This window comes from Cladophialophora yegresii (genome assembly GCF_000585515.1).
Source record: "Cladophialophora yegresii CBS 114405 chromosome Unknown aczIN-supercont1.6, whole genome shotgun sequence".
Classification (NCBI taxonomy): Eukaryota; Fungi; Ascomycota; class Eurotiomycetes; order Chaetothyriales; family Herpotrichiellaceae; genus Cladophialophora; species Cladophialophora yegresii.
The window spans coordinates 1133645-1150383 of record NW_006913050.1 but is presented as its reverse complement, the minus strand read 5'-3'; the positions used below and the strand labels follow the sequence as shown (position 1 = coordinate 1150383).

General features: G+C 53.6%; 9 protein-coding genes across 9 annotated transcripts; 7 read left to right on the top strand and 2 right to left on the bottom strand.

Annotated features, from left to right (window-relative positions):
* Positions 1–439: 439 nt before the first annotated feature.
* Positions 440–1708, top strand: A1O7_08424 (uncharacterized protein; the record flags this gene model as incomplete). The annotated part of the gene is made up of 1 exon (XM_007762417.1): positions 440–1708. One exon carries the CDS (start codon positions 440–442, stop codon positions 1706–1708), a length of 1269 nt encoding a protein of 422 aa, XP_007760607.1.
* A 21-nt stretch (positions 1709–1729) lies between these two features.
* Positions 1730–2131, bottom strand: A1O7_08423 (uncharacterized protein; the record flags this gene model as incomplete). Its single annotated transcript, XM_007762416.1, has 1 exon — positions 1730–2131. One exon carries the CDS (start codon positions 2129–2131, stop codon positions 1730–1732), a length of 402 nt encoding a protein of 133 aa, XP_007760606.1.
* Positions 2132–2687: 556 nt separating this feature from the next.
* Positions 2688–4297, top strand: A1O7_08422 (uncharacterized protein; the record flags this gene model as incomplete). Its single annotated transcript, XM_007762415.1, has 3 exons — positions 2688–3395; positions 3446–3726; positions 3775–4297. 3 exons carry the CDS (start codon positions 2688–2690, stop codon positions 4295–4297), a joined length of 1512 nt encoding a protein of 503 aa, XP_007760605.1.
* An 878-nt stretch (positions 4298–5175) lies between these two features.
* On the top strand, positions 5176–6359 carry A1O7_08421 (uncharacterized protein; the record flags this gene model as incomplete). Its single annotated transcript, XM_007762414.1, has 2 exons — positions 5176–6064; positions 6139–6359. 2 exons carry the CDS (start codon positions 5176–5178, stop codon positions 6357–6359), a joined length of 1110 nt encoding a protein of 369 aa, XP_007760604.1.
* Positions 6360–7454: 1095 nt separating this feature from the next.
* On the bottom strand, positions 7455–8729 carry A1O7_08420 (uncharacterized protein; the record flags this gene model as incomplete). Its single annotated transcript, XM_007762413.1, has 1 exon — positions 7455–8729. One exon carries the CDS (start codon positions 8727–8729, stop codon positions 7455–7457), a length of 1275 nt encoding a protein of 424 aa, XP_007760603.1.
* Positions 8730–9267: 538 nt separating this feature from the next.
* Positions 9268–10350, top strand: A1O7_08419 (uncharacterized protein; the record flags this gene model as incomplete). Its single annotated transcript, XM_007762412.1, has 4 exons — positions 9268–9304; positions 9364–9602; positions 9667–9725; positions 9789–10350. 4 exons carry the CDS (start codon positions 9268–9270, stop codon positions 10348–10350), a joined length of 897 nt encoding a protein of 298 aa, XP_007760602.1.
* Positions 10351–10816: 466 nt separating this feature from the next.
* A1O7_08418 (uncharacterized protein) lies at positions 10817–11649 on the top strand (the record flags this gene model as incomplete). The annotated part of the gene is made up of 3 exons (XM_007762411.1): positions 10817–11146; positions 11207–11385; positions 11445–11649. 3 exons carry the CDS (start codon positions 10817–10819, stop codon positions 11647–11649), a joined length of 714 nt encoding a protein of 237 aa, XP_007760601.1.
* Positions 11650–12939: 1290 nt separating this feature from the next.
* A1O7_08417 (uncharacterized protein) lies at positions 12940–13752 on the top strand (the record flags this gene model as incomplete). Its single annotated transcript, XM_007762410.1, has 1 exon — positions 12940–13752. The coding sequence occupies one exon, from the start codon at positions 12940–12942 to the stop codon at positions 13750–13752; it is 813 nt and encodes a 270-aa protein (XP_007760600.1).
* Positions 13753–14496: 744 nt separating this feature from the next.
* Positions 14497–16298, top strand: A1O7_08416 (arylsulfatase; the record flags this gene model as incomplete). Its single annotated transcript, XM_007762409.1, has 3 exons — positions 14497–14722; positions 14776–14993; positions 15039–16298. The coding sequence occupies 3 exons, from the start codon at positions 14497–14499 to the stop codon at positions 16296–16298; spliced, it is 1704 nt and encodes a 567-aa protein (XP_007760599.1).
* Between the last annotated feature and the right edge of the window lie 441 nt (positions 16299–16739).

Sequence of the window (16739 nt, the reverse complement as noted above, 5' to 3'; positions counted from 1 at the left end):
CGCGTGAGTGAGAGGCGTCGATCATGACAATGTACGGAGCGAGTGTGAGCCAGACGCCGATGACGCCGTGCGACTGGAGAACGCTCTTATCTGGCAGATCGAGCCTGGATCGAGAGGCTGGAGGTAGCTGGGAGATTCGGCCGCTGAAGCATGACGTCGTGGATGCGGAAAGGGAAAAGAGAAATGAGCAAACGGAAGCTGAAAGTGTGGGGAAGCCAGTGCCGCGTTCGACGTTGGAGAAAATAGCCTGAAATGCGATGGAAGCGTAAAGGCATTTTGCGCGTCGTCAACAGAAGCGAGGCTGTTGGAACGATGATGGCAGAAATTTGAGCAGAGTAGTTACTCGTAAACATATCTCACTCTATGGTTCCCGCACCGGCGTCAACGCTTCCCACTTGTTCCAGTTCCCTGCCTCACCTGTACGCCCTGACGGACGATCATGGACCTCTCCACAAATACCTTCCGCGATATCCTCACGAACCCCATACACACACGATGGATAGCGCCGTTATTACTAGCTGGGGAGGCTTTGCTGTGTGCTCTGATCATATGGAGGGTGCCCTACACCGAGATCGATTGGGAGACATACATGGTTCAAGTGAAGTTGTTCCTCCAGGGTGAAAGAAGCTATCTGAAAATTTCGGGGCCTACTGGTCCGCTGGTCTACCCTGCTCTCCATGTCTATATCTACTCGATCCTCTACACCCTCACCGATGCGGGGGCAAACATCCTGCGAGCCCAGATCATCTTTGCGGGCTTGTACCTTGTCACGCTGGCTCTGGTGTTCGCGTGTTATAGACGAGTGGGCGCTCCACCTTGGCTTCTGGTCCCACTGGTAGTGAGCAAGAGAATGCATTCGATATTCTTGCTGAGGTTATTCAACGACTGCTGGGCCACGTTCTTCCTCTGGGCAGCTATTTACCTTCTGCAACGTCGAAAGTTTGAGGGCGGAGCGTTCGTCTGGGGGTTGGGCCTAGGTGTGAAGATGACGTTGCTTCTAGCTGCCCCTGCGGTGGGAGTTGTCTTGTTGCAAGCTATCGGAAGAGGTGAAGCAGTGTTCACTGGGTTCTACATCGCGGCTGTACACATCCTCATGGGCCTGCCCTTCTTCGGCCAGGACCAGGACACAGGCTTGTCATACTTCTCTCGCTCATTTGATCTGAGCAGACAGTTCTTGTACAAGTGGACTGTCAACTGGAGATTCATCGACGAGGAGACGTTTCTGTCTCGTCCCTTCGCCATCAGCCTCCTAGTTATCCACGCCTCCCTGCTGCTCCTATTCTTCCAGACGAAATGGGTCAGACCGAGCGCCTCGAATCTAGTCGAATTCGTGAGGAAGTATATGGGAGGTATGAGTGAGGTGGAAGAGAGGAGCATTGCGAAGAAGATTACGCCAACTTTTGTGACGGACGTCGTTCTCAGCAGTATGGTCATAGGTCTGCTGTGTGCTCGGAGTCTGCACTACCAATTTTTTGCGTACCTTGGATGGGGCACGCCGTACCTGTTGTGGAGATCTGGTGGAAATCCGGTCTTCGTGCTGCTGATGTGGGCGGTCCAGGAATATGCTTGGCTGGTGTACCCGAGCACAACTGTGAGCTCAATACTGGTGGTGCAGCAGCTGGCTATTCAAGCCATGTTTGCTCTGATTGCACCACCAGTCGACCACATCAGCGTCCCACCAACGAAGCCGGAAGAGCTGCGAAGCTGAGGGACAGATACCACCAATATTTCAATCCTCCTCGTCGTCAGATGGCGGCATCTTGCCTACCAGTGAGTCCTCCTCGTCGCTGTCCCCTGCTGCCGGCTTCTTGACGAATTCTTGTGGCCAGAAGGGCTGTTTCCTCCATGCTTTCTCGTCTCGGACGATGTTCACGATTTCTCCTTGAATCTTGTTTTCACGGGAAGCCGTGGTTGTGGTGTCGACAAGGACATAGCCCCCACGTCTGACAAAGATTGTCCCTCGAAATCGAGCTTCGAGTTCGGCAAGGAGTTCGGATGAGTCTGCTGTTTGGACAGTGTACAGATCTTTGCCATGAGCCTTGACCACGCGTGCAATCAGTTGACCCGGTGCCAAGGTGTCAGGAGGAGTGAGGGTATCTTCTGCGGCGTTACGAATCTTGCGGCGAGACATGGCAAGTACTGAAGCAGATTTGGCCGTGGTGAATCTGGTTGGCGAGCGGATGCAAGATGCGGTGACCTGAACTGTGACTGCGGGAAAATCTGAGCGGGGATGTGGTACGCCTGGTGGCGCTTGCCACATGCGGAAATCTTGCCGCCGCCCTCCGTTGAGAATCTGGAATCTTTCCCATTCAACATCATGCATTCTATTAAGCCGGCTTTATCAGCTTCTCTGCACTTCAGCGGAGTCGGCGATACGCGCTCGAATTATGTACTCATCTTCCTCCAGAAAGTGGGCTTCGAGCGATGATCAGCAGTTGCCAGACCCGCAATGTCCAAAATGCTCCCCTGCAGCAGCAGCAATTTCTAAGTTCTGCACCGCAGCTCATGACCTCAAATCTGCACTTCTTGCTACACAGGCTAATGAGTTCAGGCTACAACAATGAGGCATGACTTTGACTCCGTAGGTATATGGACTTCCTCTTCTACTGATCGAGACTCTGCTGCCTTTTGCTCGTGGCTCCTTCGTCTGCCGTTGCCAATCGTGGCCCACATCATTCCAGTCCACGATGTCTGTCCAAGCCTTTGGCGCCTTCATCACCCACGAAAGCGGCCCTACCCCTGGCCTTAGTGGACCGGCCGCCGTTGTACACAAAGACAGTATAACCAGTGTGACACCTGCTGAGCATGAGTTTGACGAGCTGCAATGGGGCCGCCGGCTCAATGGACCACGGACTGCATCTTCACGAAATGCGTCACCAACAGGACGGGCAGTTCCTCTGACACCTGACGAACTCGAGCGCAGTCAGCCAGCTACCCCGAAGCGAGATCATGCCGTTGACGCCATCGTGCACTCCGCCTCGAATCCACCACGAAATCGATGGCGACTGGCAGCTTCCTGTGTCATGTTCTTCGTCATGGGGCTCAATGACGCCGCCACTGGTGCATTGATTCCTTACCTGGAGGAGGAATACAGCATTGGTTATGCCATTGTGTCCTTGATCTTCATCACAAATGCTCTAGGATTCATCTCGGTGACACCGTTCATCCAGCGGGTCGAAGCTCGGCTTGGCCGTTCTCGCTGCTACCTGGTCGCGACCGCAATGATGAGCGCCGGTTACATTGCCATTGTCTGTACTCCACCATTTCCAGTTGTCGTTCTCAGCTTCTACTTTCTCGGGTGCGGAATGGGGGTGTTCTTAGCCATGACAAACACATTTATTGTGAACTTGGTCAATGGCACTGTCATTCTGGGCTTCTGCCACGGTCTTTACGGAGTAAGCATGTCCTTCTCGATACTGCATGCTTCGAAGCTGATCAATGGCAGTTGGGCGGCATCGTATCTCCCCTGATAGCTACAAACATGGTCTCCAGCGGTATTCATTGGGCTTATTTCTACTTTATCCCCCTCAGCCTCGCCGTGTTCTCGTTCTTCTTCATGGGATGGTCATTCCTGGGCTTTGAAAAGGACGCTGCGGTCCAGCTACTCTCATCTCTTCAACGCACTGCTTCACGGCAAGCCACTACGCGGGGAGAGCCCACAAAAAAGCTGGTTCTTAGAAAGGCTGTCAGAAGCAAGACAACTCTTCTTGGTGCGGTTTTCATATTGTGAGTGTGATCCCTTCAGCTGTTGATCAACCGTCTGACGTCTCATAGCTTCTACCAAGGCGCTGAGGTGGCCATCTCTGGATGGGTTATCTCATACCTCATCCACTACCGGCGTGGCGATCCGTCCCATGTCGGTAATGTCACATCAGGTTTCTGGGGGGGCATCACTGTGGGCAGATTCATCCTGACTCACTTTGCTCAAAAGATCGGCGAGAAAGTGGCCGTGGTTGTCCTGATCATCGGAGCAGCCGTCTGTCAACTCCTCGTCTGGCTGGTACCAAATATCGTAGGGAACGCCGTGGCCGAGTCCATTGTTGGCCTGTTCTTGGGGCCAATCTACCCATGTGCTACTGCCATCTTTGCCAGATTATTGCCCCGGGACATTCAGATCAGCAGCCTGTCAGTTGTGACGTCGATGGGCAGCTCTGGTGGCGCCCTAGTACCTTTCATCACTGGTATATTGGCTCAGAAACTGAGCACTGTTGTCCTTCATCCGGTGGTTCTGATCTCGTTTGGGGCAATGACAATGACGTGGCTCCTGCTGCCACGCATCGGGAAGAGGGCGGAATAGTTCACACGATCTCTCTACTTGACCTCACCGATCACTCACTTCACGTGGCTCGACGTATCCTCGCCAAGACCGCCTGTTCCGACTCCACTCCCATACTATCGATTTCCACCTCGGATCGACCAGCTTCACGCACGAGATTTATTTCGTGGACGACCAAAACTCCGGTACGGCCTCGACTCAAACGCTTCTGAAACAAGTCCTGAAGGTCTGAACCGCAGGCTGACTGGCCCGGCCTGAGCTGGGGAACGCCACCTGCTCCAGTGACTTGATACCGTGGTGGGACGAAATTCAATCTTGTCACACACATGTGTACCGAATTCTAGCAAGGGTACAATTCGCTTGCCATGAATCGATCTAGTGACGGTCCTAAACAACCTCGGAGCCTGCGCAAACAGCTATACCAATGGTTCCATCGAGCGATCAATCAATGTCTCGACGACCGTGATGAGCAGTCTGTTTCCTCATTCTCGACCCATCCGGCAGGTGGTCGCCCTACAATTACTCCACATCACGACACTGACAGTCACAATGGCGCTCTGGGTCCATTGGCGGCAGGCGACATTTACCGCTTGCGGTTCAAAGTGTGTGATCTTTCCCAAAAACTTTCTGCCTCACCCTGTCACGAGCAACAGCATCCCATTGTTCGATAGCCACCATTCGTCCGCATATTACATCATTCTGTCACTTGCTATTGTGAACAGCCGGAAACCTGCAATCGAGTGCAGACTGTCACGATAGATTTCATCCTCAGTGCAGATGCATTCGCAATGCAAAATGCCTTATTATCATGTCCCATATCCCTTACTTTCTGTACAGACGGACTTGGTCCTTATGAAACAAGAAAACATAACGATGCCATAGTCTCTCTTCATCTACACATGGACTTCTATCTACTCTTAACCGTGCATATATTGTCATATCTAACAATCTTGCTCCAGGCGTCACCACTCGCGGTCACCAATTTGACGGTAGTCACGAATGCCACCAGTCCAACAACTGTTTGCAAGCAGTATCCTCCTCTCGTCGACATTGTCTGCGCCGATCTCCTCGGAGACGTTCACAGCGCCACAACCTACGTCAAGCGCGATCTAGGATTCCAGGGCCAGATCGGACCCTATGTATTGCTCAGCTACGGTGACACCCTGTACAGCGATGCCAGTTACAGCGATACATGGCGAGGGATGACGAGCGACTCGGTTGCTTTAGCTACGCAAGACCCTCTCGTGGTTGTCGATCCCTTTCTGAACACGGACGGCTATCCTCCACAATTTTGCCCACTGATATCCTCCTTTGGGGAAGACCCATCCGAGTGTGCCATGGGCATCACTAATGTTGTTGAGACAACCGCGCCAAACGAAGGAATCATCTTCTTCCTCCTGAATCACCGTCCAAATGGGACGAACAATCTCATGGGCGCAGGCGTTGCCTCCATCATTCTCGATACATCCTCGTACCCTCCCGTTCCGCAGATCAGTCGTCTACCTCCCCAATACTGGTGGGATGCAACGTGCGAGCCCTGGTATGGTGACGTATGCGCACTGCGGTGGAAGGACCACATCTACGCATATGGCCACGGCATGGAGGGCAATCCGTGGGTATACCTGACAAGAGTCCGTGCAGATGAAGCAACAAACGTCAACTGCTACGAATACTGGAATGGAGAAGCGTGGCAAAGCGGGAGACTCGACGGGACTGCGATTGGGGAGAAAGAGAGCGTGTTCTGGCAGATCAACCAGGGGCAAGTGATCTGGTCGAACTACTTTGGCTGTTTTCTTTTTGTGTACTGTGGTATGGTACCGCCCTTCTCTCTTGTCATGATCTAGAAGCTTACAATCGAACAGACAACTGGATGAACTCGAAGGTGCTTCTAAAAACCGCTCAGCGACCTGAAGGACCGTGGTCGGACCCGATTACATTGTATCAAGCGACACCTTTGACGGACGGCAGCTCGATCTACGCCGCTGTGCCACATCCATATTTTGACGAAAGCGGAAAGAGCTTGGTGGTTACCTTTACCAATCACCCAAACACCATTCAAGCTGTGCGGATTGTGTTCGCTTAGCTGCTGCGGTAAGGAAAAGAATTGCCACCCAAGAAAGTCTCCTGGAGCTCGCGCAGGCGCGGACAGACTGCCATAAAGTGAGCAGATGTTGGTGAAAAGACGGTCAGGGAAGCGATGTGGTGGCCACTTGATCCTCTCTAGGTAGACTCCTTGAGTTCCACGTGAGCACAACGCTGTTCTCCAAATGCTGGTGAGATTTATCTTCTGTGTCAGTTCGTCGCCCTTCCATTTTCTGCTCGCAAGTAATTCGGACACGTGCATGTGGTACGTAGCACACCGCGTGGTGGCCACGACGCGCTACACCTCGAACGCGACTCGGGATCTCCTATCCTCACCCCTACCTCACACCTGCCTCATCTGTGATCCGATTTTCCACCACATCGAAACTGGTCTGCATTTCCGCACTGATATCTTTCTCGCTCCTCGTGCGCCAGAATGGATTGGAACTCTCTGCGCGAAGAGCGCCGATCGGAAGTTGTCAGCCAGTTTTCCTCTGATATCTCACCAAGGAAGAGGTGCCCTTAGCTCTGCAAGTGGCAGCAAGGCCGTCAGCAATAGGACATTTAATTGGAAAAGTGGTATAAGCAAATTGAATGGCCAGCTTAATCATTCGTGGTCTATCAGGCGCACACCACGCATACTGGCCCGATCACGGAAAAGGAGCAGTAAAGCAGGAACGCGGCACTACGGCTCAGCTTACACTTTACAAGGTGAGTAATAGGTTTTCAGAAGTCCACCTATCTTCGTCCATTCGATTGTTTCCACGGGGTTCTCTATAATGGCATCGAAGGTTTGTCAGGCGCACAAAATCTGGTGTTCTCCTCGGGGACGAATACCTGCATCTCGATATGTCTCGTTGATTCAATGTTGGCCAGAAGTCATGGTTACCCCCTCTATCCACATCTCTCGGCACTCACGAGCTTGCATAAGGGTCTACTAATTCAGTTTTTGCACAGCACCTCCACTCAACCCGCTCCGACTCAGACTGTTTCCAGTGGCCTGCCGGTCACCCGTTATCCAGCTAGGCCCAGATCTGGTCTTCATGCAAAAGCGGTCCACCTGCACGTCTCGTCTGCTCAGTGGGCCCTTGTCGCCCTATCCCTTCCACACGAAATTCTGGTTGACGGTACCCTCGCACAATGGCCTCAACGCCATGCCATAATCGCCTGCATTCGGCGTCCTCAACAATGTATGGATATGAAATTTCGCCGGCTCTTTGTTGGTCAAGAACACGCCCGAGTGGTGGTCAAATTCGACAATCACGACCGGGGACTGAATGCGGAAGTAGAAAGGAGAGTCGTTGTCGAAGCCACCGATCCACGAGAAATACGTCTCCGAGTAGAAGGCTTGGTATTCGGCCAGACGGATAGCGCGGGCCTTCTCCGGCAAGTAGAGGAGGTATTGGGTCAGGATGGCAGTGACAAGATCCTGTTGATGCTGGCCCAGCGACGAGACAATGACACCCTCGTACGGTACGACGCGGTTGTCACGGTACGCGCCGCACAGGTGGCGTTGGTCGTCGTGGTTCCAGCGGCCCTCGGGCATGGCGGGGTCGCGCATCGCCTTGTAGGTCTGGACTTTGGCCTGGAGATCCGCAGAGAGGGACTGCATGAGCTCGAGGCCCAGTCTTTCCTCCTCGTGCAGAATGCGCGTGCCCTTGTAGGGGCCGTGGTCTATGATGTTGGGTTCCGCGCCCGTGAACCACGGCGAGACCACGATCTGGGCACGGTACAAGAACACGTTCAAGCACAAGTGGTGGCCGTAGAAGCCGAATCCCCATGGCCCGTTCGTGGACGGCGTGCCGAACAACACGAAGTTATACGAGTATTCATTCATCACGGCCGTCCCGCTCACCAGCTCGCCCAGGAATCCGTTGATGCGCATTGCCGAGATAGCTTTCTCGTACCCCTCCGGGGAAAGCGTCGCGCTCAGCACGGCGAGCACGTTGTCCCGCACCGAGAGGTCGAGTTCGTCCAGCCGGATGCCCTTGTCGCTGAGGAGGAATTCGGGGTTCGACCACGTCCGCCACTCCGGGCTGTCGATGTGGTGTTGGAGTCGTGCGGTCTGGGCGGGCGAGAGGTGAGACACAAGCGTCTCTGTCTTGGAGACGATGTCCGCCATGGGGATGCCTTCGTCCTGGATCTTGAAGAGGCCGTGTCGCACCATGCCGTCGCTGGTCACGCCCTTGAACGGCTCTTTGAGCAGTTCGAGCCAGTGCTTGTAAAGGGCGTGGATCCAGGGTGGGATCCCGGATTCTTTGAATGACTCGGCATAGACGTGAGCGTCTTGTTTGGCCATGGTGGTGAACCGCGGGATGGAGAGGTCGGGGAGGTATTCGCGGTATGCGCTGGATGGTGCTGAGTCGGCCATGTTGGGATTGTCCTTTGGAGAGAAGACGAGAGTAGCGGAGAGCGGATATTTGGTGTATGATGTTCTTCGGTCGAGGCTGCGTTTCCTTGGATCTTGGCCTCGAGCTTTGAGCCCTGTTGATATGAAGCCCCTGCGCAAAGCGTGATTTTCCCTGCGTCTTAGCAGTAGGCTTAAAGGTCGAAGAACAACGTTGCGGATATGCGCTGGCTTGTATCTTGTGCTCGCTCGGGCTCGCTTGTGAGGTCAATTCAGCGTCGTGAAAGGCTTTGACTTGGGCCGACTGGACAGGCGCCTACCTCTTTACTTCGTGGGCTACGGTTCGTTGCACCGAGCAAATCCAATGCCAGATGTGTTTCAACCAGACCAAGAAGACGTCGTCCCCGCGTATGACAATGTGGGGCAATGGTGGCCGTCTTCGGAAGATGCACCCTTCGCCAGTCCGACCCTGCACGTTTCGATACTGTACTTTTCGTGTCCACTAATTCCTCTTTACGCATATATCAAGCTGAGGTCACACCACGAGGCCTGACAACTCAGCATGCTCAGAAAGGCGGCATGCTCTGTGCCGTGGAAGCGTAAGTTGCTCTCTGCTCCTCGGTTCTCGTGCCAAATCAAATCTCACTCTCAATTTTAGGATTGGTCCGTTTCGTTCCTCGGCGGGATTCATCCAAAATCCTCCTCGGACACCCTCGAGACGACAACATCGACGTCGGACTTGCTGTGCGGACAGGCCAAGATGTCGCTGTCGATATCTTCTCAGGGTCATCCGTATTGTCGCCCGGTCAGGCGACTGGGACTAGCGACATCATCGACAGAGTGCTTTCTCCCCTGGCAGGCACTGAGGTCGGCACCATCCGATGTATCGGCTTGAACGTGAGAATGTGTTGCCCCTGGGAACCGGGGCGCAAAACAGCTGATCAGCAACAACATCTGCCAGTACAAGCAACATGCAGCGGAGGTCAATATGGCCTTGCCGACCGTGCCGACCGTGTTCATGTGAGTTGAGTTGATCGCGCTCAGAATTCTCCAGCCACTTATCTAAACACGAAACCCGGCCAGGAAACCAGATACATCTCTCGGCGATCCTTGGCCCGCTCCTACTGTCCTACCAAAAATCACACAGCTCGACGACTGTGGCGACTACGAGGCCGAGCTCGCGGTCGTGATTGGCAAAACGGCCAAGGACGTTTCGGAAGCCGACGCCATGTCTTATGTATTGGGATACACTGCCTGCAACGACATCTCCAGTCGTACGCCGCAGTTCGCCCAGAGCCAATGGAGCTTCTCGAAGGGGTTTGATGGCGCCTGTCCCATTGGACCGACGCTGGTGTCGCCGTTGCTGATTCCCGATGCGGCGAAGCTTCGCGTCCGTGGGCTGAAGAACGGAGCCGTGCTGCAAGATTGCGGGACGGACGATTTGATCTTCTCAATCCCGCAGCTGATCAGCTTCTTGTCCCAAGGCACCACATTACGGCCTGGCACATTGATCATCACGGGTACGCCGGCGGGAGTGGGTATCGTGAGGAAGCCGAAGGTCACAATTACGCAGGGCGACGAGTTTCACGTCGAAATCTTGCCCCACATTGGCACGTTGGTGAATGTGTTTGCAAACGCGCAATGAGGGCCTGCCCAGAGCGTTGTTGGTCTGAGCTTCTCACGGCGAGTGGGCTGCATTCCTCAGTCGTCTCGACGCACAGACATCCAACTCAACAGGCTGCGCTCCCTTGCCGCAATGCCTCAAGACCACTCGAAGCCCCGCGACATCCTCTCACAGCGCCTTTGACCTTCAGCATTATCCCTAGTCGGGTAATCTCTGCTCGCATGGTGCATGAGGTGGATAGTTCATGCTCTAACATCCATGAGCGGACCGAAAAAGATGGCTTTGTTTGACGAGCGCAAAGACGTCCGAAACAACCGCATCCAGACAGAGACATCCGCAAGTGGAAGTCAATAGTCGCAGTGGTTGTCTTATATGTCGGGGTCCACAGGGAGAAGGCAGCCCATTTGATCAGCCGGCGTCACCCACACGGAGCTCCTTCTCGGTCATCCTCTCGCCGCTCTCACCACAGTCGTCTGTACGGACCAAGATGCACATCTCTGCCGGAAGCACCCTCGCGACGGTCGCTGTCGCCATCTTTGCCTTCAGAGCGTCAGTTGCAGCGCAAGCAATCCCCGAAATCACCGCACCTGGGATGCCCCCTATGAGCGACAATCAAACGTGGATGATCACCCCCCCATTGACACCAGATGACGAGGACTACATCGACGAGTCTGATTACGCAAGGCTCATGAAGAGAGCCCCCCCAGCCGGTTCATACATATGCGACGGTACAAACTGGGGCGGCAAATGCAAGTGGACACCAATGACGGACTACCAATGCCTCGACTACCCCGCCAATGCTGCTTCCTCGTTCGGTGTAAGCTTCTCTCATGTTGGGTGCTTATGCACTCTGCTGACTTTCTTTTCTCTCTCCTAGGCACCTCAAGGCTGGCAATGCAAGATCTTCTACAGCAAAGGATGCACGCCCGGCACTGGCACCGATGGAAAGCTTACATACCCGGGCACCCCGAACCTGGGAGCCACTTATAACAGGAAGGACAAGCCAGGGTCGTACATGTGCAGGATGTGCAATACCGCGTCCGGGGATCATCCGTGGTAAGTACAAAGCCAAAGCTGGTCGAAGACCTAGTTTTACCGCCCTTTCGGGTCATCAGGCTGGAGAACCCATACACACTGTATACTGACGACGATGTTTTCTTTGGCAGCGTCAACAACAATGCGCCGGACTTCTACTTCGCACAAGTCAAGTATGGATATGGCGGGGACGGAGGTACCTGCACTTCTTGGGATGCCAACATCGGGACCACCAAGAAGTATACCTGCTTACCGCAGGCGACTGTTGATCCTCACTTCGTGTAGAGCGCCGAAGAGAAGATGGTGAAGAGTGACAAGATTCGCATTGCTTTCCTACCTGCGTCTGCCGCCTCCGTTTAGAAGGAAAAAGCATCGCCTTGTGAGAAGAGTCTCCGGATGTACGCATCATGCTATTTGGGAAGGGAGTCGGACTTCACTGACAACCAGAGGGGCATCGTCTCTGCGGAGTCAGAATGCCCACTTCTACAGGAGGACGCGCCCGGAAGGTCGGAGGAAGGGCCGAAGCGGGTGAGGTGCGGGCGTCGAAGGCGAAGACCATGCGATGCCATGTCTTGGAAGCAGCGTTGCTGGTAATGATGTAGCAGAAGTCTACGTAGTCGGTGATACGGTCGGGAAATCATTGATTCAGTTATCGAGTCATTGGCGATTGCTCATATGTCCGCGCCGTGATACGTATCTATTTCTGCCCGCAATCGCTTCCGATAGTGAGTCCCCATGCGCGCATGTGAAAGCTGACATGTCAAGATGGGGTGTTGACGAATGTTGAGGTGATACTGGTCCATAGAAGTAACACTAACGATATCCAACAGCATCCATTCAATCCAACGAGATTGCACTCTGTCGAAAGTGCTTGGTCCTCCAACGGGGTCCAACAGCGTCTACTGATACGAGTAGAATAATTAGGTGCGTTGAGGGCCTCTCCTGTGAATATCGCCATTAAAATCCAACAAGAGCTAATGCTGCCTAACAGTATCGCACTTTACGAAAAGTGCTAAACTCTTCAACGCAGCCCAACAGTGTCTACAAGTAAACTGAATAAGGGTGTCTTAGAGGCTACTCCTGCAGACTGAGCCTGCAAATTCAACAGGCACCAACGCTGCCTAACGCCATCGCACTTTGTAAAACGTGTTTAGTTCTCCAACGCGGTCTAACAGCGCCTACGAGTAAAGTGAATAAGGTTGTGTTAGGGGCCTCTCCTTTCGATGTCGCCTGTACAATCCAACAGGCGTCAGCACTACCTGGTACCTAATAGTATCACACTTTACGAAAAGTGCTAGGTCCTACAACGACATCTAACGCTACCCAACGATACAGCACTGCACTTCAGGGGAAATGCTGCAAGGAGGAGCTTCCACGCATACCAAGCCAACAGTGGGCGTAGAGCAAAGCGTGACACCCAGCGGAATGTCTCCCCGCTAGTTATTGACGTCATGGCTGTTTTTACCACCTGATGCGCGTTGCTCGGTAGGTCCGAACCACATATCTTGTGGACGCTTCCATTTCTCTCTGGACTTGACCAAGACTATTTCGCCGAACACACTTACTAAGAGCAAAATGCCCGCTACTACGAGAAGCAAGAGTAACCTACAGCAGACGCACCTGGAAGATTTCGAGGACAAACCTCAGAAAGAGAAAGCTAACACCTCCAAATCCCGACGCCCGAACGCGTCGAAAACAAAGGACGCCACAACAGGGACAAGCTCAAAGCGCAAACAGCCGGAGGACGAGGAAAAGCCTCAGAAAGCTTCCCGACCGACAAAGAAGCAAAAGGAGACGCACAAGGAGGCTTCAGTCAAACCCGAAGAAGATGACGAAGACAACAAGCCCGTCATCATAAATCGCGCGCCAGTCTTACAGCTATGGGCCGCTTGTGTTGCGCAGAAGCTATACCCCAAACTGTCTTGGAACACGCATCTGAGTATCGGCTCCGCGGTATCCGCGCTATGTGCCATTTCCAAGGGTCGTGCCATCGGCACGATTGACCAGCCGACTGATGATCCGGGAAAGAAAGCCGAGAAGGAAAAGAAGAAACAATCCGCTGGGAAGGGCGCCGACGATGAAGTGGATGTCATGTCCTTCAAGCTCTTGTTAAAAGACGGCAGTGCCATCGTTTCTGGGAAGCCGCAGAAGGCCAACGAGGCAGCTTTGATCAAGAAGTATGGAGAAGCCGAATACGAGAGGACGAAGAAAGCGATGGAGGAAGCGATTGATGCTTTCGAAGCCAAGGCTAAGAAAGGGGAGTTGAACAGAACCGCGTTTCACATGTATGAGGAGTTTCGTCCGAGCGTGCAGCATGGGCAGGGAGGATGGGGTAAGAAGGGAGAGCTGAGGTTGGAGAAGATCATGGAGCTCGCAGAGAAGCGGTGAGTCAGTGGTAGGAGCAGCTTTGCGGCTTGGGACGCATGTTTGAATATGTACTGGATGCTGAACTTGGCGTGAAGTTGCGTATAGGACCTGTGCACGTTAACTCAGCAGTGCGCTCGCAGTTCACGAAGGCCACGCTCATTCACGGCAAGATTCTCCATGGAAAGCTCAGACACACGCTGCGCCAACGCGTCCGCTGTTGCCCTTGTACAGTCGAGACTGCCCCTAGGTGCTGTTCACCACGATAACGGAAACAGCCCGGTGATAGACCGATTTCCTTGGTCGATCTATCCCGCTCGGCGACAACCAAAATGCGAAGACTTTGACAGGGGAGCAGCATCGCACTCAAAATGTTGGTTCTCTAGACCCCGGCATCAGGGACCGACAATTTGCTGAGCTTCGCTGGGTGGATGCGTGGAGACGCGTGGACACTTCTGAGGATAAGCCGCGGAAAGGTTGTATCAATGTGGCCACGCGACTTAATGCGAGTGCTCTTGGACTATGACGGTATCAGAGACCCTCGTGCAAAGTGTAGGATAAGTGACGCCTTCACGGATATGTACCATATAATTAGGTGCGCCTGCCCAGCCAGGCGGAGTAAAGAAATCCCGGGCTCCAGATGGGACCGAGGAAACATTCGGCATCCTCTCAACTTCTTCTCGTCCCCATCTGCATTACGGAAAAGAACCTGCACGACTATTAGGTTAATCTGTTAAGGCCCTCAACGGTGAGCAGGCTCCCGAAGTGATGGCGCTGCCTCAGGAGCCGGTCACATGCAAGCGGCCCAATTTCCTTATCATCGTGGCCGACGACTTGGGGTTCTCGGATGTTGGCGCATTTGGGGGAGAGATCAACACCCCTAACATTGACGGCCTCGCACGCGATGGCCTCAGATTTACGGACTTCCATGCAGCAGCCGCGTGCTCCCCAACTCGATCAATGCTGCTAAGCGGCACGGACAACCGCAAGTGCTGTCCCTGAAGTGCCGGGCTTTTTCAAATCCGTTGTGCTGATCCGATATTCTAGACATTGCCGGCTTAGGAACGATGATAGAAGCAATAAAAGAATTCCAGAAGGGTCAGCCAGGCTATGAAGGGTATTTGAACGACCGAGTGGCGGCGTTGCCCGAACTTCTTCAAGATGCCGGGTATTTCACCCTCATGTCCGGAAAGTGGCACTTGGGAATGACGCCAGATCGATACCCTTCGAAAAGAGGATTCGACCGCTCGTTCAGCTTGCTCCCGGTATAGTCCTTCCCACAACGTCAGATTCCTTTCTGACCATCATAGGGCGGAGCGAACCATTATGGCTGGGAGCCGCAAGTGCAAGAAGAGGTACCAAGTCTCCTTAAGCGGAATGGTGCTTTCTATGCTGAAGGTGACTCACCTGTGTCTGTGGGCGACCTGGGCCCAAATTTCTATTCTTCACAGTCATTCACGACAAAGTTGTTGCAGTACTTCGAGGAACGGAATGAAGACCAGAAGCAAAAACCCTTCTTTGCTTACTTGCCATTTTCAGCGCCTCACTGGCCATTACAAGCTCCGGAAGAGGACCGTCGGGATTATCGAGGCCTATATGACGAAGGTCCAGACGTGCTGCGACAACAGCGCCTCAGGAGACTCGAAGAACTTGGCATCATTACTCCCCAAACAAAGGCCCACGAGGTCTTTGCCCTACCACTCGACAAGCCGTTAAGCAAAGACTGGAGCGACTTGACCGCGGACGAGAGGAAATTCTCATCCCGGACGATGGAGATTTTCGCGGCAATGGTACAGAATATGGACAAGAACATCGGCCGTGTTCTTTCGTACCTCAAATCAACCGGAGAGTACGACAACACCTTGATCGTGTTCATGTCCGACAATGGCGCAGAAGGTTTGCTGTTGGAGGCATATCCCGTTGTAAACGAGAACATCTTCGACTATATTGACCGATACTACGACAATAGTTATGAGAATATGGGCCGGAAGAACTCCTATATCTGGTACGGCCCGCGGTGGGCATCGGCAGGTATGGCGCCACTCAGACTATACAAGTCCTTTTCGTCAGAGGGTGGTATCCGAGTACCTTTCATCTTGCGGTACCCGCTATTGACAGATTCGCGGGCCGGTGAGCTTGATCGATCTTTTACAACAGTGATGGACATCGCGCCAACTCTTCTTGCACTTGCAGGTGCACAGCACCCAGGAGCAACCTACAAGGGCCGGCCTGTTGTGCCAATTCGAGGGAAATCGTGGTTGCCATATCTGTCTGATCCGGCAAAGCAGCGATATATCCACGGTGAAGACTCGGTTGTCGGATGGGAGCTCTTCGATCGGCAAGCTCTGCGAAAGGGAATGTGGAAAGCTGTCAAGATACCCCAGCCTTTTGGACCGGGGGAATGGCAATTATACGACCTGGAGCATGACCCAGGAGAAACCGTCGACTTGCGAGCAGCTCATCCCGAAAAACTACAGGAGCTGTTACAACATTGGAACCAATACTGCAAGGATGTGGGTGTCGTCGATGCAGCGCCGCAATTTGGTACCCTTCGAGTAGATGAAGGCTAAGAGAGACATGCCGACTCCATCAGCGGTACAGACCACGTCCACGCACGTCCAATGCTATGCTCTGGCTTTTTGCCCTGCTCGACTGGTCTAGGCCACAACCTTTTCAGTACAACAAGCTTCGGCTTCGTGCTTATCGCCGAGCCGGATCCCCTAACTTAGCCTTCCGATATTTCAACGAGGGGCAGAGGGGGATTTACCCCCAGGGCTTGGATCAATGAGGGGCGGCCATTTTACTTTCCCCCAGTTTCGCTGAGCCCCACGCTTCTCAGTCACGAGGGTTAGTGGTAGGCGCGATCCACTGCCTCGTCGACCACCAGTAACTACCTAGGTATGCCTGCCGTACAGGAAGCTTTGCAAAGGGCACCCACATCCGTTCTACGCTCCGCATTTCTCCCACGAGCTTTCGAGATAAGGTTCACATCTCAGCTATGGCCGACGGAA